Source organism: Drosophila teissieri, chromosome 2R (genome assembly GCF_016746235.2).
Source record: "Drosophila teissieri strain GT53w chromosome 2R, Prin_Dtei_1.1, whole genome shotgun sequence".
NCBI classification, from domain to species: Eukaryota; Metazoa; Arthropoda; class Insecta; order Diptera; family Drosophilidae; genus Drosophila; species Drosophila teissieri.
The window spans coordinates 17,714,584-17,737,354 of NC_053030.1; the positions used below are offsets into that span (position 1 = coordinate 17,714,584).

At 46.5% G+C, this 22,771-nt stretch overlaps 6 protein-coding genes across 10 annotated transcripts; 3 read left to right on the forward strand and 3 right to left on the reverse strand.

Annotated features, from left to right (window-relative positions):
- Positions 1–84: 84 nt before the first annotated feature.
- Positions 85–6,947, forward strand: LOC122613683 (protein rigor mortis). The gene is made up of 9 exons (XM_043787983.1): positions 85–1,627; positions 1,682–1,994; positions 2,052–2,214; positions 2,277–2,430; positions 4,711–5,618; positions 5,676–5,841; positions 5,901–6,051; positions 6,111–6,368; positions 6,431–6,947. The coding sequence occupies exons 1-9, from the start codon at positions 199–201 to the stop codon at positions 6,606–6,608; spliced, it is 3,720 nt and encodes a 1,239-aa protein (XP_043643918.1). The 5' UTR covers positions 85–198; the 3' UTR covers positions 6,609–6,947.
- LOC122613686 (cilia- and flagella-associated protein 206) lies at positions 2,222–4,370 on the reverse strand. The gene is made up of 3 exons (XM_043787987.1): positions 3,668–4,370; positions 3,251–3,600; positions 2,222–3,196 (listed from the first exon to the last, which is right to left on the reverse strand). The coding sequence occupies exons 1-3, from the start codon at positions 4,302–4,304 to the stop codon at positions 2,453–2,455; spliced, it is 1,731 nt and encodes a 576-aa protein (XP_043643922.1). The 5' UTR covers positions 4,305–4,370; the 3' UTR covers positions 2,222–2,452.
- Positions 6,948–7,080: 133 nt separating the features above from the next.
- LOC122613687 lies at positions 7,081–12,545 on the forward strand. 3 transcript variants are annotated; one of them, XM_043787988.1, is made up of 4 exons: positions 7,081–8,038; positions 9,815–10,241; positions 10,667–10,906; positions 11,072–12,545. In XM_043787988.1, exons 2-4 carry the CDS (start codon positions 10,077–10,079, stop codon positions 12,212–12,214), a joined length of 1,548 nt encoding a protein of 515 aa, XP_043643923.1. In that variant the 5' UTR covers positions 7,081–8,038; positions 9,815–10,076; the 3' UTR covers positions 12,215–12,545. The 3 variants fall into 3 exon arrangements, with proteins under 3 accessions (XP_043643923.1, XP_043643925.1, XP_043643924.1); XM_043787990.1 differs by having other exon boundaries at positions 7,081–7,484; positions 10,089–10,241; XM_043787989.1 differs by lacking the exon at positions 7,081–8,038 and having other exon boundaries at positions 9,581–10,241.
- A 122-nt stretch (positions 12,546–12,667) lies between these two features.
- LOC122613682 (WASH complex subunit 2) lies at positions 12,668–17,559 on the reverse strand. Its single transcript, XM_043787982.1, is given in 5 exon segments — positions 12,668–16,046; positions 16,049–16,881; positions 16,931–17,070; positions 17,131–17,325; positions 17,380–17,559. Coding segments are annotated over 5 exon segments (4,524 nt in total). The 5' UTR covers positions 17,482–17,559; the 3' UTR covers positions 12,668–12,792.
- Positions 17,560–17,670: 111 nt separating this feature from the next.
- On the forward strand, positions 17,671–20,290 carry LOC122613684 (PIN2/TERF1-interacting telomerase inhibitor 1). 3 transcript variants are annotated; one of them, XM_043787985.1, is made up of 3 exons: positions 17,671–17,862; positions 17,919–19,376; positions 19,494–20,290. In XM_043787985.1, exons 1-3 carry the CDS (start codon positions 17,790–17,792, stop codon positions 20,138–20,140), a joined length of 2,178 nt encoding a protein of 725 aa, XP_043643920.1. In that variant the 5' UTR covers positions 17,671–17,789; the 3' UTR covers positions 20,141–20,290. The 3 variants fall into 3 exon arrangements, with proteins under 3 accessions (XP_043643920.1, XP_043643919.1, XP_043643921.1); XM_043787986.1 differs by having other exon boundaries at positions 17,673–17,862; positions 17,919–19,747; positions 19,890–20,052; XM_043787984.1 differs by having other exon boundaries at positions 17,672–17,862; positions 17,919–20,290.
- Positions 20,138–22,739, reverse strand: LOC122613688 (DDB1- and CUL4-associated factor 11). Its single transcript, XM_043787992.1, has 7 exons — positions 22,314–22,739; positions 21,980–22,244; positions 21,774–21,920; positions 21,179–21,721; positions 20,962–21,117; positions 20,652–20,758; positions 20,138–20,586 (listed from the first exon to the last, which is right to left on the reverse strand). The coding sequence occupies exons 1-7, from the start codon at positions 22,497–22,499 to the stop codon at positions 20,446–20,448; spliced, it is 1,545 nt and encodes a 514-aa protein (XP_043643927.1). The 5' UTR covers positions 22,500–22,739; the 3' UTR covers positions 20,138–20,445.
- Between the last annotated feature and the right edge of the window lie 32 nt (positions 22,740–22,771).

The window sequence follows — 22,771 nt, forward strand, 5'->3', positions numbered from 1 at the left end:
TGTATAGCTTAAAACGAATAATAATTTTTATTAACTGTTCACTTCCTTGCATGCTGCTTCAAAAAGGTGGCAGCGCTGACAAAGCCAACAAAGCTTTCTAACACTAGCAGCTTGTGCGAAGTTTTTTCCCTTAACGACGCCAACTGTTAGCGGGAAATAGTCCTTCATCCTGCTGATGTCAAGTGCTGATCGCTCGCCATGAACTCACAGGTGATGTACCACAATGTGCCAACACCGCCGGGCAACGTATCTTTGGCGGCCGCCGCTCCCGACGGCGGTTTTCTGTATGCCGGCATTCGCTGCATCAACTACATATCCGCTCCACCGGCAAACGGAGAGCAGCCCCAAGTGGTGACCATGTCGACACGGATCAACATTCTGGCCCTGGACGTTAGTCCCATGTGGGGCGTGGGCAACGGCGGTCCGGCCAAGCCGTTTGCCATTGTGGGCGACGATCTAAGCGTTCAGGTATGGGACTGCGCATTGGGCGAAGCCGTAATCGGGCACAAGGCTCATCAGCATCAGCACGAGGCGCGAGATGTGCGCGGTGTCCACCACACTACTAACTCCGTGCTGATGAGCTACCTGGCCAACGGTAACATTTTGTCCATGGACGCCAGCGACCTGGTCATCTATTGTGTGGCATCCAACACATACTGCCGTCGTCCCACTTTCATCTCGCCCCGAAATCATCAGCTCACAATGGTGCGCTGTTCCCCCTACAACGACAATTTGTTCGCCGTGGGAACGGCAATGGGCAATGTGCTGGTCTGCGATCTGCGCAAGATGAACATCGTCTACAAGTTTCACGGCCACAAAGCGCCCATCTGTGGCCTAACCTGGCGGGAGGTGTCTGCTCCGCAGGACGAGCACATCAACGATCTGGCATCGAGAGCCGAAGAGTGGCGAAGCCGCAATGGAGCGCAAAAGGAGAAACCCAATTCAAAGCCACCACCACTGACCAAATCCAGGGCAGCCGAATCCGACGACCCCTTCGACATATACAACTTTGATCATTTAGAGTGTGAGTTCGGAGCACCTGTAGCCGACCGTCGAAAGTCCTCTGAAGATTGCGGCGGCGGATTTGTGGGTCTGGAAAAGCCAACCGGTGCCGCTGTCTTGGATTTCGTTGAAGCCTGCGAGAGTGTAAAAGCCGATCTCTTGGCCAGTCGCCAGGAGGAGAAAACGCAGCACGTGGAGGTCACCCTGAAGGACTGCGAGCCCACAAAGCCCACGGGTCCATTGAGCGATGCCAGTACCAATAGCAACAAGCACGATGCCAGCGACTCCACCGAGGGCAGCCTCGAGGTCATCCAGTACAGCTCGTCCAGTGATGATGCCGTGATCGTCGATGGCGAGGCAGCAAAGCCCAAAAGAGAAGTGCTGCATCACATCTACCACCAGGCCGAGGTGCATGCGTCAGGAACACCGCAGACCAAGTCTGAGCCCCAGAGTAATCTCCAAGTGGTGCCGGCCATCAGCACGGAGACCATCAGCTCGACTTCCGTGAACAGCGCTCGCCTGGAAACGCTGCTCGTGTCCATTGATGGAGATGAGGTGATGATGATCTGGAATACCAATACGGGGGCGCATGCTGGCAAGAACTACAGCAAAAGCAAGGCGGCAGGTTAGTGGAAGGGAAAAACCATTGAAAGTCATCATGTAATTGTGATATTTTCAGGCAAGCTTAACAACGTCTACTGGCTGAACGACCAGGTCATTGTTTCCCTGAGTCGGCATCAGTTATTCTTTTGGTCAGTGGAGTTCGACCGAAAGATGCTTCGCTACAAGATTAGCAAGGACAAATCCCACAGCTGCCAGTTGCAGGACATCGTGTCCTTTGCATGTGACTCTAGCAAGGAGATGATATGGTTGTGCCGAAACAATCGCCAGATTGGAATGATGAATCCTCAAACTGGCCGCGTGGCTGCCTTTTACGGAACAGTGGCATTTGGAGTGCGAGCGATGGCCGAGTGCCCAGATGATATGAACAAGTAAGCTAATGTGATTATTATCCCATCTTGTATGTTATTAAACTGTTTCTCGATTAGAATCGCGTTGGGTTGCTCGGATCGCCGCGTGGCCTTCTTTGATATATCGAAGCTCTCCACCAGTTGCTTGCCCATCGACAGCGTTTATGTGTCCAGCAACGTTTACTGCCTGGCTTGGAGTCCCAACTGCTTGGAACTGGCCTTTGGCACCTTCGATGGAACGGTATAGCTTTGATTATATCGGCTTTATTTGATACTGAAACTAAATACCTAACTTAACAACAGGTTGGCATCCTTGATGTGGAGCGCATGAAAGTGAAGACCCACTTACGGACGCCGCACAAGAAAGAAGTCTACTCCCTGGTGTGGCAGGACCACTTTATATACTTTATCGTGAATCGTGTGTTAGGATTTTTTGACTTAAGCAAATCTAAAACCGGTGAGTATATGTTTTGTGCCAATTACTTATGTTGCCGACAGTTGTAGGTTTGATTCTGTGCATTGCGCCTTCCGTAACTGATATTGGTTTGCGAGTCGTTGGTCTGCTGCTTACGTATATTGGCCAAGTGGATTGTCTCCCTGTGATAGTCCCACGCATTCCATGTTACGTTTATCCAGTTGGCTGGCGACAAGTCGTTGGTGACGACCATTTCTGTTTGACCCTGAAAATCCGTCTGCTTCGGTGGCTCAACTATCACATCCTGCAGTTCCTGCTCAATCAGCGCATCGTCCAGTTTAAACAGCAGGGCTAGGTTGGCATTGTTGAAAACCACTTTTCGGAAGGCGGCTATGAAAGGCTCGAATCGTAGCTCCGCGAATCGAGCGTATCTTGGGTCCCGGAAACCAAATGTTATGTCCACGTTGGAGCACAGTTTTCTGGTCACCTGGGCCGGCATAAGCAGGCCGTTGGTAATGGTCATGGCTAGAGAACAAAACTCTTTTATATCTGCCTTATTCAGCTTGCAAAAGTTGCCATCGGTCTGCAGATCCTTCACGGCATCCATGCGCTCCTCAAAGGTGCAGACCTTAGACTTCTTTATCCGCTTATGAAGCGCCTGCAGCTCGGTAATTGTAGCCTTTGTCAAGGTCATCAAGTCGTCGACGACCAGTGCCTCCACCTGCTCTCTCAGCTTGTTCAATTCAACAATGTGGTTCAGGAAGTTGTTCAGATTGCCCCACACCTGAGAGAGGTACACAAAGTGTGGCTGAAAGCGCAACGACATTAGAATTACTTCCATAGAAATTAATACTTCACTTACAAAGATGAGCTCCGAATCAATCGCGGTGCGCATGGACAGGGTATCGTCAATCTTGCAGATCACACATTGATATCGCTTTTGCTCCACTTCAATTAGGTACACTGTCTTCTGGTAATGTTCGTTCAAAGTCGTCAGACAGCGATGTAGCATAAAGTAGGTCACCGAAAACTGGTTAAGCCGATCCAGGTGCTCGAGGGGCACTCGGTAGGTCAAGGTCTCGTCCTTATGATCTATATTAATGAGTTCATCAAGGGCCGCCTGGCAAGTGGACTGCATCTTGACCGCACGCCCCATACTATCGGCAAAGGCGGCTTCCGTGTTCTTCTGGGCCATTTCCAGATCATCAACCACTAAAAAGTATACAAAATTAGGAATTAAAGGCTGCAATGTGGAATGGTTTCTCCCATATGCACTTACCACTCCTAACATTCTCTCGATCTCCATCTGGGCCATCGTTGTTATAGATCACAATGCCGCCCACGGTGGCCGACAAGCGTTGAAGATACTCCAGCCGATGGTACTTCTTCTTCAGCACATAGTTCTGCAGGTCACTTCGACCGATGACGCTGTTGAGAGCCTGGGCAGTCAGCTTAAGCAGAACATGGTTCTTGGGTGAGCCCAGATTGTAACAGACCACTATGAAGACCTGCATCTTTGCAAAGAGCTGGTCCAACTGCAATTTACTGCAAGTCTCTGGATACTGGAGGATATCCTTGATGAGCAGCTGCAGTTCCGTTTGGAACTTATCCTCGTACTGCTTCTTGACGTATTCCAGATCTATGGTTACTCCCTTCTTCATCACCCAAGCCATCTTCATGTTGGCCATAGTACAATCTTTCGAATTCACATAGCTATCCACAATTGTATTTACGAACGACTCAATGGCACAGGCGGTGGGCTTATTGAGGTCGCTCTTAAGGAGACCTTTGCGCCGATCCCTCGCCAGCAGATGAACCATGTAGATGACGAACTCCTTGTCGACCCGCAGATCCAACTGATGGAAGCGCTTCATAATGCGATGACCAATGCTCACTAGTGTTTTGTGCCGCGGCATTTTAATAAACAGAACAATTGAATTTATTTCGATGGAAGGAAGTGTGTAACGTGATTGCTTGCTAAGTTTTTGTTATTATTGTTGCCCTTGGCTACAGTTTAATCGATTTCATTCTCTTGAAGTGGCGCCAATTACTCGTGCCATCGAGCTTTTAGTTTCGGAGACCTTTAAGCTGGTTTTAATTGTTTCCCACAACTCATTACAATGGTCACACAATTCGGACCTAAAAATAACAACAATGGACATGAAACAAAGAGTTTTTCGTCATTCTTGCTAGATTTAATTGTTGTTTAATTAAGCTTCAGTATGTAAAGCAAATTACTTATAAGTAATTCTAATCAAAAATCACTCATTTGTTTCAAGTATGTATATTTGAATTAATTAATTAAAACCTATTTTCTTACAGAGGCCACAGTTGTAAACTGCATTTCCCGACCCAGTTACCTCAGCGTCCGGGATTCGTTCCTTTTTGTTGGCACCGATGACGGCCTGCTGCAGCTCCATGAGCGGGATTCGGGTATGGAGAAGTCGTGGACACCATTTATCCGCCAATCCGCTTTGCTTGCTCGGTATGTGACCGATATAGCCTGGTGCCCGCTGGACAGCAATAAGTTTGCGGTGGCCGGCAACGAAAAATCCGTTTTCGTGCTGGAGTTCCAGCCCACGGAGCGCAACTGGAAAACGCTTCACACATTTACGGCAAACGCTGAGAAGGCGTCGATTACCTCGCTCAAATGGAGCCATACCCAGAAGCACTTGCTGCTTAGTTTCCACATCGAGGGAAAGGTGTGTCTGTGGAACTGCAACGCGCCAGAGAAGCCACCGCTAACCATCACCTACCACTGCCCCATGTGGTGTGGAATGTTTTTGCCCACCAACGAGAACATTATTATGTGCTCGGGAAAAGCGCTCTCCGTAGAGCTAATTGACATCAAGGACGCCTTGGAAGGCGACGAGAAAAGCATCTGTCCCAAGGTGGATGCCCTCTTGAACGTTAAGTGGGCCAGCAAATCGCTGACTCAGCCTTACGCTCCAGTTCTCACAGCGGCTGAAAAGAAACGACAGCGGCGGGATCAGCGCAAAGCAGCGGCTAAACTTGAAGCTGACGGAGCTAGCAAGGATCAGAAGAAAATCCTGGAGTCAGTAACTGCAGCTATTGATAATCCTCTCAAAGATAAAGGCCGGAAAGAAACTCCCGTAGAAGAGATGCTAGAAGCACTCAGCCTGGACAAGGAGCATAAGAATCGAAATACCAAGGAGTGCCCAAAGTGCAAGGAGCTGGAGGCCAAACAGGCGCCTGACAGTTTCCTCACAGTAAGTTATTAATCTGGTCCTGAATCCACTGAAACCCAATAACATTTTTGCCCACAGCATAGCCGCACCTGTCTTCACCTTACCCAGAAGGAGCTCAACAAAAGCGCCCTTGAGAAGCTGGCCATTGTTCTTACGGAAGACGCTGCCAAGATCGACAAGTCGGTGCTCATGTCGAAGCTGTTTAGCACCAAGGTGATGGCCAAGGAGCTAATTGCAACCGAGTGTGAGTTAGCTTACTAACTTGTAGCATTCCAGATTTTAACGATATATATGATATTTCAGTGACCAATTTGAAGCATTCAAACACTAAAGACATAGCTCCACTTTGCCTGGCCATGTCCACATTCAAATTGCGCGAAGAGCTTGAGCAGCATATGGCCAACAAGACGCTCACCGAATGGCATCTTTCGGTGGCTCCCTCCGTGTCGTTTACGTAAGTTTTCGCGCTTTTATTAAAAATCGGTTCCTCTTTATTATTTTTATTTTTTGCAGACTTTGGCAGGACTGCTGTCGCGCCTATGCCAAGCAGATGGAGGAAAAGGGCTTCATCATGCACGCAGCTACGTATCTGTTTAGCCTGGGAATGCAGTCGGAAGCCATCAATCTGTTCCTGGCCAACGAGTACTATAAAGAGGCCCTTGTGCATGCGCGCATCTGCTTGCCGGCCACTGATCCGCTGATCAAAACCATAATTAACAAGTGGCTCGAGCATCTGGAGGGGACAGGCAACTTTGCGGCCGCTGCTCTGATGTAAGTGACTAAAGCTAGACCTAAAACAAATATTTAAACATCTTTTCTGAATTGCTGTACAGATGCGTTCTGGACAATGAGATGCTGCGCGGCTACTCATATTTGAGGAAATTCCGCAATTGCACTCCGGAAATTGCCGAGCTAATGAACCAAATCAAACGGATTGGCCAGCTGGGCGGCGTTCTAGATGGTTGTGCTCCCAATGAGCCGATCCACAATGGATCCACTGCCGAGCATTAAGCCTTAAATCAACAATATTTTGTAAGCATAGTTTTAGCTGAAACAGGCTGTACTAGTGTAACTCATTTGAAATACCCCGAAACAATCATGAAGCTATTATCTATTAGCTAGGCATTTAAAAATGTTTTCCATGAATGTGATTAGTTTTCATACCTAGATAGCCAGAGACTGAGTGGAATTGAAACTGATTTATGTTGCCTTTGGAATACTTTTATTTTAATTTAATTTACCCTCGAGAAAGGAAAAGAATACAAGATACATATATCAACGGCACAATAGCTAGTAAAACAAACACACACAAATTGAATTTCGAATAAACGAAAACGAGAGAAAAAGAAACCCCAGCGAGCTTTAATTAGAACAAGCAGCTGTTCCGGCGGCCAGTAACCATCAGTTATCAGGCGTAAAAGCTGGCCCAAAACAAAAAGTATGACCGTTAGGCCTCATTTTCGTCTGGGCTTTGGCATCAAATTATGCAAATGGCCGGGTTCCCCAGCCCGCCGACAGCATCATTGCCAGTTTTGGAATTAAGTTTTAATTGTTGGAACAAGAGTCAGGGCGCCTGAACTTGCTGCACAGCAGCAATAGCAATAGCAGCAGCAGCCGCAGAAGCAGCGGCAGCGAAAACAAACGAAACCAACAGAAAAATGTAAATCAACAAACGACAGGCCAGAGCAAAACTCCAGAGCTCTGTGCTGGAAGCGGCTGTTGTGCTCTTCAGTTGCCAAACAGACGCCGTTGCCGACGCAGTGCTCGCAGAGTCGTTCGGCGAGCGAAGTTCGTTTCCTCAGTCTTTCGAATTTCACTTTTAACCGTTTGCAAGCGCGCCAAGTTGAAGCGTAGCCGAGCCGTACCGTTAGCGCGGCACGTTACGAAGTGAGTGACCCACACATATCGACCATTCTCACGTCCGTCAACTCTGACTTGACCTGGTGCTGGTGGCCTAACCGTTGTACAATTAAATAACAATCAAAATATATAATTGCATGCGAGCACATTTCGCTTTTGCGATGAGACGACAAACGAGTTCTACGCTCTTTATTTAATTTGTGCGCGCAGTAAAAGTGCCAAGAATCACTAGCTGCTTGGGTTGCTGATGGCGGTGATTTTGTAGTGTTGTTTTGTGTGTGGCTGGCTGGCTTTACCGTGCCCCATTAAAGTCGTCGTCGGTCGGGCGACGCAATTTGCATGAGCGACAGCTTCGAATCTTTTCAACAATGTGTACTACGCTGTGACTCAACGCTAAACAATTTCGTTGGCCCGCGTGTGTGAGTGCGTCGCTGAGAAAACATTTCTTGCTTGACTGATAATTTCTACGAGCCGAGCTTATTGTTCATTTAGTTTTTGGTATTTCTTGTGCCTGTTGTAACTGCTTGGGATGGATGGATGGATGGATCGCTTGCAATAATAATCATAATGCGAAGTGAAAGGTACATTTTACAGCGCATCGATACATATGCTGGATATCCATATCCATATTATAAACATATAATAGCTGATTGCATTTTGAAACGCACACGGCGCAGCATAGCGGCAACGCATTGGATTGGCCTTTTCATTTCGATTCCATTTCGATTTTGCTGCGACTTCATAATAACAATTTGCATAACTTTACCGCTGCATTGTTGCCTATTCATGCATTCGCATCCACTGTTATTCATTGTTGCACTTATGCTATTGAACTCGCATGGTTAACAATAACGAAATGAAATGAAATTAATTTAATTGGCCGAGACGCGGGGTAGACAATGCAAAATATTTTGAAATGTTGCTCGCATTTTTTTCGGTCCCAGCGGGTTCACTGAAATTATGCATGTTGGATCTGCATAATTTCGTAATCCTCGCCGCGGAATGGGTGTGGCACTCAGTCAAGGGCGCTGCGAAATCGCTTGCCACCTTTTCCCGGCGCTGAGTGCTAATAAATGGTGGTCGATCGCCGTCGAAAACCCGTTTATGAAAATTACTACAGCACTGCCCCCGAAAAACCGGACAGCCCAGCGAGAATGAGTGTGTGTCCAGCTAATTAGCAATAAAACAAACTTGGCTTGCAATTCTTTCCGGCCATTGAAGAAAGTCACAAACACAGCCACAGCCACAGCCAGCGCCATACCCACATCCACAGTGGCTGATCGGGGTCTTGACTTGCAACGTCGCCGGAATGTCAATGGGGCAAGTTGACGCCCCAACACTTTAAGGTGCGCATATCCGGTGCGTCGCTCCTTTTTTGGGACACAAGACCAAGAGCACGCAGCCAAACCCATGGATACGCCTTCGATGACTATGATCCTCATCATCCTCAACCTCATCATCATCATAATCGCAGGCCATGATGAGCGCGATGAGCGCGGCGCACCTGCGTGCTGACGACATTGAGTCGACAAGTTCGTCGCCTCTATTTTGATGACGATGTCTATTATGGGCGGATTACCGTATCCGAATAAACGGATAACTGGGCTCCGCGTCTCTGGGTGATGTGTTGGCGAGGCATCTCAATTGTTTACACTCCACAACACGATTTCGTGGGCCAGCCAATGGGATAATTGGTCTTGTTTTTTCATTCCAAGTACCCACTGAATCGGCTTTCTTAATGAGTGGAAATAAATCATTCGAATAACTTCCATTTGCTAATTGTCTCACATTTCACATCACGATTCATTTAATACATTTTACTTTCGATTTTTCTTTTGCTTTTATTATCCCTGTTTAGTTGCTTAAAGTTTCAATTTAAGTTTAGTTGTCTAAACTTAACGACTAGGCTATAAAAATATATTAGGCAGCACAGTGTAATTGATTAATAGGATTGCTAATGCGGAGCTTGTGAATTCAGTTGTCATGACATAAGGCGACTTGTAAATGTCAGTAGGCAAACAGTTTCAGTCAGCACTTAACCAGAAGCTTCCCTCTTAGCACGCGACACCATTTGTTTAGGGTCAAATATTTGCTCGGCCGAGCAAACAAAAGAGTTGGACCACGAACTGGCCGTGTAGAAAAGTGAAAATCTTCTAAATTATATAGCACAGTCCGTTAGCCGACTGACTGAGAGTGGTACACTGCGGTGGTTTGGTTTGTTTGTTAGTGTCTTGGTTTGTATGCGCTCGTACATATGTGTAGCAGCCAAAAACAAGTTCGTTGCCTAAGTCTTTTGTTCCGAGCTGTATCGAACTGGACGCATCTCATCGCATTTCATCTCGGAATTCTCATTTCAGCACCAACCTAGCATGACACCGCTCAATTGGGCCGCTTAACGCTTTCATTCAACCCACAAGCGGTCTGGACTCGAAACCCATTCGAACATAAACCAAGAACTAGAACACATCGCATCGCATCGCACTACTGGCCTCCTCCTCCTCCTTTCAAAAAGGGGAAGCAAGGCCGCCACCCTCCCGCTTGCCAGCATAATTTCTCTCGAAAAACCGCATTCACACATTTCCTCCACCACAACACAACCGCAACCGAATAACACGAATAATGAATTATCAGAAGGCCAGTGAAAAGCAGTCGCCGTCCTCATTGAAGAAGCGGCCGCCGGGCAACGGCAATAGCATACAAAACTTTTGGAACGATCGCATTATGGAGCGCTTCATAAAGGCGAATCTATTCATTATCTGCTGCGTAGTGGCGGTTCTACTGCTGGTAAGTATATCTTCACCATATCGCCTCCATCTCTCAAACCCACTATATCTTTGTCCGTCCGTTCGTCGGACTGTCCGTTACCGTTATCAGCGTGAAAACTTTTCTGCTCCATTAAGTGAAAATGAAATGAAATCGTCTTTTGCGCAAATGTAAAAATTTCATCTCTTTTTTTGTTGCTGACCAAGCTGACAGGCCAGACAACCGACCAATTCGTTGAGGGAGGAGAGGTGGCAGCTCATTAATTGATTGATTGATGGTTGCGGAGCAAAGTTGTCTCCGTTTTTTTATGTTTATGTTTTTGTTTTTTTTTTTGTGCATCTATCTACATCTCTGGCTGCCATCGACTGATTTATGTTTTCGCTTTTCTTCTGCGAATCTCGGCTAATTTCCATTTCTCTTCTCATTGCGATCTCGCTTGCCCACAGATCGTCTATCTGGGCGCCTTCTCGTGTGAGGTCTCGTGGATACTGGAGGCCCACGGCGAACTGCCCTTCGCCGCCTACACGCTCTGCTCGCTCTACTTTGTCATGTTCGTGGCCACCACGATCCTAATCCACGGCCTGGTCAGCGGACTCTGCTGGCCATTGTTCGCGTGGTCGGGCATCATCGGGCTGCTCTCGATTCCCGAGCTGGTCTTTGTCATGATCATGACCACACAGCACTGGGTAAGTGGAATTTATGGCTAGATCCTTACACTGTTAGTTATAAGGTTAACGAATTCTCAAAGTAACACGGAAACAACCCAGTTAATTACAAAGTGGTTTAGCCACTTATTTATAAATCCTAAAACTGTAACCGCTTCAAATACGATTATACTATTTCAACACCAGGGACTGCAATCTGTGCACGGACTGACGGAGCTCACCTCTTATCTGATTCGCCTCATCATCAACTGCTTCGCTCTGATCTGTGTGATTCCCACGGGCATCAGGTGGCGACGGGAGACCCAGGTGTTGAGTCAGCTCCAGGGACTGGCAACCAGGCTCTCACTGCAAACACCAGCGCCCAGTGTACCCATGACCAAGGCGGACTCCCGACGCTCCAGCCAGCGACTGAGTGGATTCGAGAATGCCGGCTACCAGCTGTGCGATGAAACAGCTTCCAAGTTGCCACTGGGACCAGGATTGGGCAGCTTGGGCATGAACAACCAGTGTGGGGGCAGTCAAGCATTTGGATCCCAGAACGAATTCAATGCCAGCATGTTTGCGCCCGCTTTGGCGCAGCAGTTCAACAATGCCACACTGATGCAGCGCGGCGGAGCAGGTGGAGCAAGTGGTGGTCATCGCGCCCAGTCCCTGATGGATCTGCGCTGCACTCTACCCGGAATGTACAATCCACGACATGTGCTCGATACGGAGGACAAAAACGCCAAGTACTTCAACATTACCATCGACGATCTGAAGAACAATCTGCACGATTCACACAGGCCATCGCCACCCTCGCTGATCGGTTCCACCAGCAACGATCCCATATATTGCTCCATCGAACCCAAGCAGTTGACACCGCCGCCAGCACAGCAGAGGAACCACCATCGTCCACGCGGCACACACAAACAGCCACCACAGGGTAAACTGTCGCGGAATTGCGTCTCCCTGGAAAACCTCGACGGGATCAGCAAGGTGCAGAACGATCTGACCGCCTACGGCAACAATCTGCTCCAGAACTACACGCAGCAGCAGCAGTACTACCTGGCCATGCTGCTGCACCAGCAACAGCAGCAGCAGCAGTTGCACCACCCACAGCCAGGCGGCATTTACCGCAGGCCATCCAATTGCAGTTCCAATGGCGGATTCGCCGGCACCGTGCTGGCCCAACCAATGCAGCGACGTGGCTCCACGCACAGCCAGCAGATGCAGTATTATGGAGGCTTTGGCTATGCCAACTACGCCAATCCGTACATCACGGCCAACAGCAAGTTGTCGCTGGGCAACGAATCCGACGACTACCGGAAGTACCGCGATGTGGCACTTTGAGTCCATCATTGAGACATCAGTCAGCGTTTAGGTTAAGCTCACTAGTTGTAGGACATGCTCGATCTAGAATGAGATTCCTCGGAATAACGACCAAAGAGCCACAAACTAACTCAGTTTCAGTTCGTAGACTAACGTTACACTGGGAGAATCGTATAGCGCGTTTAAACGCAAGTCAAAATGGTAGCTACAATGGGTCTGCATTCAGTTGTTATTTGCTTAATGAATAATAACACTACCCATTTGCAAATAAAAGTGTACCTAATAAGAGACTCCATGGGGATATAATTGTATTTGCAAATAAAAAACAGAAATATCAGACCTTCCCACAAATAGAAATAGATATTTCTAAAACAAACAAACATCTAAGAGCAAAGAGCAGGCGTATAAACCTAATAGTTCGCATCTTGGTTACAACGAATCCCCAAGTCTAGTTATAAGAATCGACCACAAATGGACATTGACATTCATTGTTTAATATACATAGATAATAGGAATACGGATAACAATACTCTGATCGACAGTCTAACCATCCACAGATCAAAAACTGTACATACTTGTAATAAAAGGCGTAACTGTTTTTACTTGAAATCAAGAAGATCGGCCAATGGATTATCACCGGAGTTTGCAGGAATGGTTGCAGTAGACGTGGCGGTTTTACTGGCAGGTGGTTTCGTTGCTGTCCTGGCCACGGGTTTAGACTTTTTGGTAGCACCTTTGGACGTGGAGCTTCCTCCGAACAGGTCATCATCATCCTCGTCGTCGCTAAAGAGGCTTTTGCTCGCTTTAACTGGTAACTTCTTAGCAGGAGCAGTCTTTGCTGGAACTTCGGCTTCATCATCATCGCTGCTGAAAAGAGAAGTCGCCGTTGGTTTGGGTTGCTGTTTAGTTTGGACAGGCCTGCTGGCGGGTTGGATACTAGGAGCTGATGCAGCAGCATTGGCAAACAGATCATCATCGTCATCGCTATCATCGAACAGTTTAGGCGCAGCCTGCGACTTGGGTTTAGTTTGTTCTTTTGCAGCCAACTTGGCGTTCGATGGTTTTGGGGGAGCAGTTGTGACTTTTTGAGATGCATTCACTATTTCTGCTGCAGGGGCAAGTGACTGTTGAGTTATAGGCGTTGCCTTTGTTTTGATTGAATTAAATAGGAAATCATCATCTTCATCTGGGCTGTCCAAAAAAGAGTTGGCCATCTTTGGCGGCGGCAAGGTCTTCTCTAGCTTCCGCCTATCCACTGGTGGTTCATTGGAAACTGTTTGTGCCGCCGCCGTCCGCTTTTCAGTCGTGTTATTTTCAAGATCACTGAAAAGATGATCATCTTTATCAGGGCTATCCAAAAACGAACGATATGACTTAGGCGGATCGGAGCCCTGCTTTCCCTCAACAGTCTTTGTCGGAACGGAATTAAAGAAGGAATCATCTTCATCGGGACTGTCCAAAAAAGAGCCACCTACATTAGAAGGCTGCGGTCTTTGGAGCTGTGGCTGGATCTGCTGTGCTGGAGCTGAAATCAACTTTTCAGGCTTAACATGCTGAGAAAGGGGTGCCTCAATGGGACTGGGCTCGGAGTGTTCCACTTCTGGGCTATCTTTAGAGGACCTCCTTTGAATGGAGGGCGAAGCAGTTGGAGGGCCTTCATCTCGTCCCGCATCCAATAAGCTTTTGGCATAGTTTTCCTTTCTTCCCCTTCTGGTAGAAGGTCGCCTTTTAGCAGGCCCCCGGGCGCGAGATTTGTTCACATGCTGCAGGGCGCCGTCTGGAGAAGGCACTGTGGTTTGTCCCGAAACCTCAGCCTGTGGTGCCGAAACCTCAGGCTGTGCTGTGGCTTGAGATTCGTCTCTTTCGGAACTCGATGATTCTGTTTTCCTGAGCAGCTTTGGCGCGCCTCAAGATCCGGGAAGTAAGGCATGAACATTGATGTTGATGTTAGGCATTTTAAGCTTCTTAACGGGAGAAGTGGGATTTCGCAACTCAGGGGTCTCCTTAACTTTACTACGATCGGGTTCATCAGCTGGCGGTGGCTCATCATCAAAAGTGAACTGCTTGGAAGCTGGCTGCACTGCTCCTGCCCTTGCCGTCTCACTGAAATCATCGTAGAAGATTGTGTGTATTCGGGTGGTTGACGCGAACTCGTCTTTCTCAGCTTCAGCTTGATTCTGCACTTCCTCGCCATCATGATCGTTATCTTCGGGTGGCACATCACTAAATAAGCACATGCCACCGTAGTCGGATGACAAAGAAGGTTGATCTCCAGGCGTCACTGGAGATGGCTTTGTCGCACTGGGAATGTTTGGAAGAGCGGGTTCGAAGAAGTCGTGCTCGCTGTCAAAGATTTTCGAGGCACTTAGGCTGCTGAGACCGCTGCTGCCGAGCGTTTGGAAGAATTCGCTGTCATCCGGCGGCTCGTCGGAAAAGAGATTCGAATAATTCTGCATGATTTGCTGCGCAGCAGCCAAATCCGCTGGCTTTTTCGGGGTAAGTGTATCAACTGATGTTTTATTAGTCACGTCAGCTACCATTGATATAATGGGATCTTCGTTGCTTTGATAATCGTCTGGTGGAGGACTTTCAGAAACTGGCTCATCTATTTGAGACTTCCCTAACACTTCAGGCACAATTTCATCCTTTTCATCGACGGCTGTTGTATCATCTATTTTGTTCTCTGGCAGTTGTTGTGGTAGTTCTTCTGGCTTAATCTCATTCACCAAATGCTTCGCAGATGGCTTCCTAATTTCTTCGGTTTCAGTAGTGGCTACTGGCTTATTCTTAGACATGGATATACTCAAAAATGTATCATCATCGCTAAAATCTTCGTTGAACAAATCAGTTGGTTTGGTAGATATTGTTATAGGAGGAATAACTGGTGATACATTTTCCTCAGTTTGCGACGTATTCTTTTCAATTGGCTTGTTAAATTCTTTAGTTTCACTAGCACCTTTCGGTTCAGCCGTATTATTTAAGGGACTAGGGAAGGACTCATCGACGGTTAGATCTTCACTAAACAAATCTGTTGTTTTGTGAATATTCGGTGCTGTTGTATCATCGTTAACCGACCTCCATTCTTTCTCATCAGCCTTTTTCTCCGTAGCTTCCATGGGAGGAGGTGAATCTCTTAGAATAGGCAAAGATTTATCTTCTGATATTAGTGGAAGCTGCTTTTCTTTAGTTTCCATATTCTTGAAATTCTGTTCTACAATCTCATTTTGTTTCTTATCCTTTTCAATTGTTGCCCCGCTACCTTCAATTGTCTCCAGATCATTATGTTGTTCACTCCTAATTAAATTCTTAGCCTTTGGGGTTCCGAACAAATCCTCATCTTCAATATCATCAAACAGACTTTTCTTTGAAGCCACAGGTGTTACAACCTTTTTGTCGGGCGAAACAGCTGAAAAAGTTTCCTTTTGAATTTCCTTGGTCTTTTTTGATCCGAACAAATTAGTGACATCATCTTGATCATCGTCTTCAAACAAACTGGTCTTTCCTGCTACTTTTTCAGAGAGCATTTTGGGCTGAGCAGATGGCTTCGTAAATATATCATCGATATCCAAGTCATCATCATCAAATAAAGAGGGCTTTGGTTTCGAGAGCAGTTTTTGTTCTGGTGGCTTTGCTTTGGGTGTAAAGGAGCTCAAGAAGTCGTCGTCCTCCAAGTCATCATCAAACAGCGATTTGGTTACCAGTTTCGTTGGCTTCTTAGATGGATTTTCCTTCGGCAAGGCAGGAGAACTGCCAAAAAGATCTTCATCTGGACTCTGGACTGAACTCTGTTTTGGTATGGCACCTGTTGCTTTAGTATTATTGAAGACAGGCTCTGACCTTGGAGTTGGACTCATGGAGGACTGTCGTCGAAGAGGTTAACACGTTTCGGAACTGATTGCTCAACAATCTGCTTTGGCGCCGCTGGTTTTGAATATTGTTCCGTTGGTTTTACAGTTTTTGGTGGCTCTTGTGTTGAAATTGTCGTTGCTGGGGATACGGAGCTGCTAGGCGTTTTTGACTGGACCTTGTCTACGATTTCGGACATGAAAGATTTAAACTCGTCGTCATTAAAAAGATTTACTGGCATGCGCTTAGTTTGGCTTGGCTTGATCTCAGTTTCCTTTGGAGCTTGAGTTAAAACCGCTTCGTCGAAAAGCCTTGGCGGCTGTTGGGCAGGACTACTGCTGCTGGAACTAAGCGATGCAGTAGACGCGATTGGAAGGCGACTTGATGGATTCCTAAATGCTGGTGACGATGTAGGCGAAGATGATGTGGATGGAGGGTCATCGCTGGGTGGCGATTGCCGCAGTGCAGCAAACATGTCCCGCTCATGTGGGTTCCTTTGACTACTGATAATAGGACGCGGTTGTGTTCTGATGGCAGGCTCTGCTACCTTTACAACAGGTTTAATGACTGGCGACACAATCGCCGGTTCCCTGGCAAACGAGGCTAGGGAAGAGGAGTCAGATAGATGATGTTCTTCTAATTTGTTCGATGGCATTCTTATTGTTTTGGACTCGGTGTCTTTCTCGTCCGATGAGCTAGACGAGAATTCCTCGGACCTGTCATCCTCACTATTCTCTTTACTGTCATACAGTCCGGCATATTTGTGCTCCTGCCACTCTTTTGTGCCGATAATATAGGGCAGGGGTATCGCATCATAGGGATTCTTAGCGCGGAAAACGGTTCTGTGGAAAGTGGTTTTAGCATGGAGCGCAATCGGCGTGAATCACTTACGTTGAGTTGACGGGGCCATCCTCATCGTCCGAATCGGGCACTTCTATGGTCACTGGCTCGTAGTTTTTGCGGAACATGCGCAGGTTGTTTTCCAGAAACTCCTTGGCCATTTCCTCGGAACTCTTGGGCGGCAGCTCCGGCTGCAAGCATATTAAGATCTGTAAACACAGCTGGCTGGCAAATTCCATCGCCTAATACACCTTCTTTTTCTTCTCCTCCGGCATGGCCAAATCAGCGTCATCCACCTCCTCCACCCGATACTCGACGAACTGATTTCCAAACTGCAGGGAGCGCAGGCTGTTGGTGGCATTGTTCAGCGTTATATCCACTTGCTTCACACTCGTCTCAAAGTCCCTCAGATTGCGGCTGGTCCTTTCGCCCCTTTCTTCCAGATTCTGTTGCAAAAATTTTATCAAATTGGATTGTTATCTTTGTGTGTATGTAAAAACCTGAGAAATGCGCTTCATCAGCGCCAGGAGAGCACAGTCGCCCGCAAAGGTCCAGTCCGGAGCCTGGGCTATTATCTGATCCACATCCGCGCTTATATCCATTATCAGTCGACTGCAATTCGCGAATTCGCAAATAATAACAATTAAACAAGAGCAACAACAAGAAACTTAGAAATGACACCCTAATAGCGATGAGCGATAGTTAATCACCTGTTACTTGCGCATAGCCAGCGCTCATCCCTAGCGCTGCCGAGCAGCTGTTTGGACAATCGCTATCGATTTATCTGCTTGGATCTGCTATCGATATTTGATAGCACGTGTTGGCAGTTCGCATTTTACGAATTCTATCTCTGTTAATTTTGCAAGATTTAATTTAAGACAACTTAGAATATAACAAATTTTAAATTAAAATGGCTATGCTGGCTGAACCACGACGGCGCAAAAGGTACAATTTGTGTCCGCGTGGCAAGGCTCTGTACGAAGGTAAGCATTTCAATTTCAAATGTGGATGGTGCCTCCAAAATTCTTGAATTTCCCAGATGAGAATCGTTTCGGCACCAAAATGCTGGAGAAGATGGGCTGGACGAAGGGCAGTGGCCTGGGCGCCAATCTGAGTGGCGAAAAGGATTTCGTGCGCATACGCTTCAAGAACGACGCAGAAGGATTGGGTTTCGAGCAGCGGGATGACCAGTGGACTGTTCACGAGGATGGATTCAATGGACTGCTAAAGTCGCTGAATGGAGATGATAGCGGAGCTAAGGACAACGAGCCGGAATCTGAAGAGGAAGCCAGACCAATGGGCTTTGGCTTTAAAGCCGTGGAACCGGAGGAGCCGTCTAAGAAAAAACTCAAGGAGAACACCAGTGGCATGTCGCTGGAGGAACGCTCAAAGCAGAGCAGGGCTCGAGTCCACTACAAAAAGTTCACACGAGGCAAGGACTTGACCCAGTACAGTGAAAAGGATCTAGCCAATATTTTTGGCAAGAAGGCAACTGAGGACGTCGAAAAATATCCAGAACCCGTACTGGCTGTTCAACCCAAGGAGCCAGAACAGGAAAATCCTAACTTCGCCGGCGTGCAAACAATTATCACTGGCCTGTCGACCACTGATTATTTTAAGCAGAAAATGGAGGCCATGAAAAATAAACTAAAGAAAGGAACTGCCTTTCAAGTTGAAGACAATAATGAGGCACAGACCAATGGCCACGATGAGAAGCTCGAACAGACTTTAGCAGAGAATGATGAAGTGCCTACCAAGAAAAAGAAAAAGAAGAAGGACAAGGAAAGGACAGAAGAGTCACCAATTGCAGAGGAAGAACTAGAAGAGGTTGCTCCCAAACCTAAGAAAAAGAAGAAATCAAAGCGATCGTCTCTGGATGAGACTGAGCAGTCGGAGGAAAAATTAGTTGAAAACGGAGAAAAGACTGACGAGTCACCAGCTGCCGTGGAAGAAATCGAACAGGATGCTTCCAAACTTAAGAAAAAGAAAAAATCAAAGCGATCATCTGACGATGAAACCCAGCAAACGGAGAACATCTTCGTTGAGGAGAAATTAGTTAAAACCGAAGAAAATATAGATGATTCTAAACTCAAGAAAAAGAAGAAATCAAAGAAAGTGTCCATAGATGAAAGTGAGAATATCTGTGTCGAGTCGGTAGAAATCACTGAACAAAGTGAAAACACTTCCTCAAAAAAGAAAAAGTCTAAAAAAAAGGAGGAAGCTGCAGAAGAAGTACAAATTAATGAACAAACGGAGGGAAGTGACCAAAAAAGGAAAAGGAAGTCCGAAAAAAATAAAGAAAGTGCAGAAGATTCGGTAGAAGAACCAGTTGCCAAAAAAAAGAAAAAGTCCAAGAAAACCGATGATGTAATTATAATTGATGATAACTTACAGGGGACTAATGAATCGGAAGCGGCGAATGAAAATGCCAGCAAAAAGAAAAGTAAATCTAATAACAGTGAGGAAGCCAGCCAAACTCAGGAAGAAATTACTATAGATTTAACTACTAAAAAGAAAAAAAAGTCCAAGGAGGAGAAGAAAAGCACGGATACCGATGAGAACGATTCAGTGGAAACACCTCCTCCCGCCTCGGAAGCCAGCCAAATTACTATAGATTTAACAGACGAAGCGCCTACTAAAAAGAAAAAGAAGTCCAAGGCGGAGAAGAAAAGCACGGACACCGATGAGAAAGATTCAGTGGAAACACCTCCTCCAGCCTCGGAAGCCACTGCCAATAAGTCGAAAAAGAAAATCAAATTTAATACCTCTAACCAGCCCATGGGTAAGCTGGAGATTACCTCACTTGCGCTCGCCGTGGAGGCGGCTGTCGGAAGTCGAAAGGACTCAGGAAAAAAGAATGGGAACGACGTAAGTGCTGAGGATAATATTTCCGGCGATAAATGCGTACAGTCAGCCAATGAAGACCTGCCTAAAGACCTCTTATCCCTGGAAGAGATCCAAGAACGACTAAAATCATTCAATTATATTAATATCTCTAACTTCTGTGCAGACCGATTCTACCTCTTTGACCTGAGTGCATTTAACAAGTCGACGCTGGGTGAGATCGCGGGCTACGGAATCAGTGAAAACGTCGAGCTGAATGTGATCCATTTACCGGGCGATGAAAAGCGCATTCGTAACCTTTGGAATAATAAAGCCGTTGATCAGATTAAAAGTAAAAAGCATATCCGGTATCCTAGAAAAGTGCAAAGAACTAGCATTCGAGCGGTAAAAAAGAGAGTCGCATTTCAAGGAATATAGTTGTAGCAAACGAAATATATTTCAACGTGATTCTTATTATGATTGTTTTGTACATAAACAACTTAAGTAGGTAGTTGGTAAGCTTCATGGTTTACATTATAATGTAATGTATAACACTTTTAACTAATTAAACTGAACTATACATTTCAAGTGAGTGACATATTCTTCAGTCTTATTAATAGAACCAATATCCGTCCCGACTGTGGTGAATATTCTTTTCCGTCGCTTACGCAAGCCACTATGAATGAATGTAACGAAATGTAATATCAATGGGGATCCTACTAGCTTATAACGTATAACTATAACTAGTCTGGTGTTACATTGCGATTTGCCAAGCGGCGTGATCGTCTCAATGGCCTCTTGTCCTGATCCGAGCTATGGGATCGCTTTACAGGCCGATTGGCGTTGCTGCGGCTGAAGTTGTTCAGGTGAACATGGGTATCCCACTGCGTAGGGAATTCGTTATGTATTATTAGACATTCAAAGGAAAAATACTTCATTAGCAGCTTACCGAACCAGACACGATTTCTGAGCGCTCTGGATGCCAGTCCAGATCTCTTATCACAGTCCTATGTCCTTCAATAGCCTCTTTAATCTTACCAGTAAGTACATCGTAAACTGCAAGAAAATGGGATTGTTTTGTTAACATAATCTGTTTATGTTTATCTATCGCCGAAGGCCTTTGGTTTCACAACCAAATTTTTCATGGATAAAGAATTTCTAAAAATACGTAACGAATTTACTGGCTAGAAAATGAATTTTAGATAACCTTGTAAAAGAAAATCAGAGAAATACAGCAAGTTAAAGATATCAAAACTCACTTATAATACGTCCTGTGGCACAGCCTGTGTAAATGTAACGTTGGCCTGTCTGCTCCATGGGCGAAAACTTCGCCCGCAACAGGGTTTTGGTAACTCGATGACCGCGGTAGGTCATTATGCTGCTGTCCCCATCTAGTGCCTTATGAGGATTGTAAACTGCTAGCAAGATACGTGTGTGTTAAGAAAGCGTTTCAAGAACAGGACGATCAAAGCTTACACTCCCGGGGAACGCGGTTCCATCGGTAGTCCCACATTGTGAGGTCGAGCTGCTGCTGCCTGGCGCGGCTGCGATTACGCAGATTACTGGGCTGCCTCATGTCCCAGATTTTGATGCTTTGGTCTTTGGAGTTGGACAGCACATGGTAGCCGTCGTTGCGCGAATCGATGTAGGTGATGCCATCGTAGTGACCGATGAAAGAGGCCACAGACTTGGACAGGTCTCGTGAACGGAAGGAGGTGCGCAGATCGTAGACCTTTAGGAGCCCGTCGTCGCAGCCAGCGATTATCACATTTGGGTCCTTATCGTGTACGAAGCACACCGAATTAACATCGTTGCCGGGCATGCGGTGGGTGCGCAGAATCTGCGTGGTTCTTGTGCGAATGTCGGTCACGATGACCGTGGCATTATTGCTGCCCCCTATGATTTTGTCGCCGGTCGGTGAATAGCGCAGCGAGAAGATGGCCAATCTATGGTTTGGCAGTCCATTGACATCGATCCACTGGCAGTCGTCTTCCCCCCCATTAACGGGCATGATGAAAACTGAAGGGGGAAACAACTTAGTGTGGATAAGCACATCTGGCGGACTACCTACATGAGCGGGACCATGTGCTGTAGGCGAAGTGTTCGCCATTCGGACTGAAATCCGCATCAATGATGCTCCACTCAACATCGCGGGCTCGGATGCGATTCAGCAGGTGGTAAGTGCCCTTGGCGCCATCGTAGATGCGCACAAAGCCATCTGGAAGGGGTTAAAACCTTGTTTTAAAGCCGTCCTAAACGTTAACCATGAATGCTGACCTTGACAAGCGGTCAGCAACTTGCTGCCAGTGCGATTGAACTTGGTCACAAAGATTTTCGATTCCAGCGACATCAGACGCGTGGCCTTCTTGTTTGGTATGTATAGATTGGAAATGTAGCGCTGCTGATTCTTGGAGAAGGAGGCGCTGTGTGGCGATGCCATCCCATTTTCACGCTGCTGCAGGGCGTGCACCAGATTCCAGCGATTGTCCGGATTGCTCACTAATCCACTTGATGCCCGGATCTCCTTGTACATATCAGTTTTCTGGAAAGTTGCGTGGACCATAAATAGCTTTTAAATTTTATCTGGGGGATGGGGGTATTTCATGATTACCTGAAATTTTACTAGATCGGGCTTGCTTCTTATTACTGGCATGTCGTTGTTGCAATAATCGGTGCGCAGTTCCATGTCCATGGCGTTTACCGTAAAGTTGATCACGTTAAAGTCCAGCTCGTTGTCCGAAGAGTCAAATTCGTCGTCTTCATCGCTATTCATTTGTATTGCCAATTGGTTCCCCATAACTTTTTGCGTTTTCCCTTTTGCCCTCTTTTGTTATTAATTTCAACCTATCGTTTTTCGATAGTTGTTGCAGCCAGTCGGACCGCAGGTGAAGATGATGGAAATACCGCAATGTTCGCTGCAGTCACATCAAGTTCAAACGTTTGGCAACTATCGATATATCGCTGCAGTTTATAAATTTACAAAAAAAGTTGGAAAAAACTGTATTTGAATTTATTATAAAGGTAAAAAGCTATTCTGAAATGATAGTTATTTCTAGAAAGTGTAGGCAA

Bases quoted from the DNA above. Each gene is read 5' to 3' on its own strand.
- LOC122613684 (XM_043787984.1), top strand. From the start codon at position 17,790: ATGGCTATGCTGGCTGAACCACGACGGCGCAAAAGGTACAATTTGTGT. The intron at 17,863-17,918 runs GTAAGCATTTCA...TGAATTTCCCAG, and splicing joins TGGCAAGGCTCTGTACGAAG to ATGAGAATCGTTTCGGCACC.
- LOC122613687 (XM_043787988.1), top strand. From the start codon at position 10,077: ATGAATTATCAGAAGGCCAGTGAAAAGCAGTCGCCGTCCTCATTGAAG. The intron at 10,242-10,666 runs GTAAGTATATCT...GCTTGCCCACAG, and splicing joins TAGTGGCGGTTCTACTGCTG to ATCGTCTATCTGGGCGCCTT. The intron at 10,907-11,071 runs GTAAGTGGAATT...TTTCAACACCAG, and splicing joins TCATGACCACACAGCACTGG to GGACTGCAATCTGTGCACGG.
- LOC122613686 (XM_043787987.1), bottom strand. From the start codon at position 4,304: ATGCCGCGGCACAAAACACTAGTGAGCATTGGTCATCGCATTATGAAG. The intron at 3,601-3,667 runs GTAAGTGCATAT...TATACTTTTTAG, and splicing joins TCGAGAGAATGTTAGGAGTG to TGGTTGATGATCTGGAAATG. The intron at 3,197-3,250 runs GTAAGTGAAGTA...TTGCGCTTTCAG, and splicing joins TTGATTCGGAGCTCATCTTT to CCACACTTTGTGTACCTCTC.
- LOC122613683 (XM_043787983.1), top strand. From the start codon at position 199: ATGAACTCACAGGTGATGTACCACAATGTGCCAACACCGCCGGGCAAC. The intron at 2,215-2,276 runs GTATAGCTTTGA...ACTTAACAACAG, and splicing joins TTGGCACCTTCGATGGAACG to GTTGGCATCCTTGATGTGGA. The intron at 6,052-6,110 runs GTAAGTTTTCGC...TATTTTTTGCAG, and splicing joins GCTCCCTCCGTGTCGTTTAC to ACTTTGGCAGGACTGCTGTC.
- LOC122613688 (XM_043787992.1), bottom strand. From the start codon at position 22,499: ATGGGGAACCAATTGGCAATACAAATGAATAGCGATGAAGACGACGAA. The intron at 22,245-22,313 runs GTAATCATGAAA...GCAACTTTCCAG, and splicing joins CCGATCTAGTAAAATTTCAG to AAAACTGATATGTACAAGGA. The intron at 20,587-20,651 runs GTAAGCTGCTAA...TTCCCTACGCAG, and splicing joins CAGAAATCGTGTCTGGTTCG to TGGGATACCCATGTTCACCT.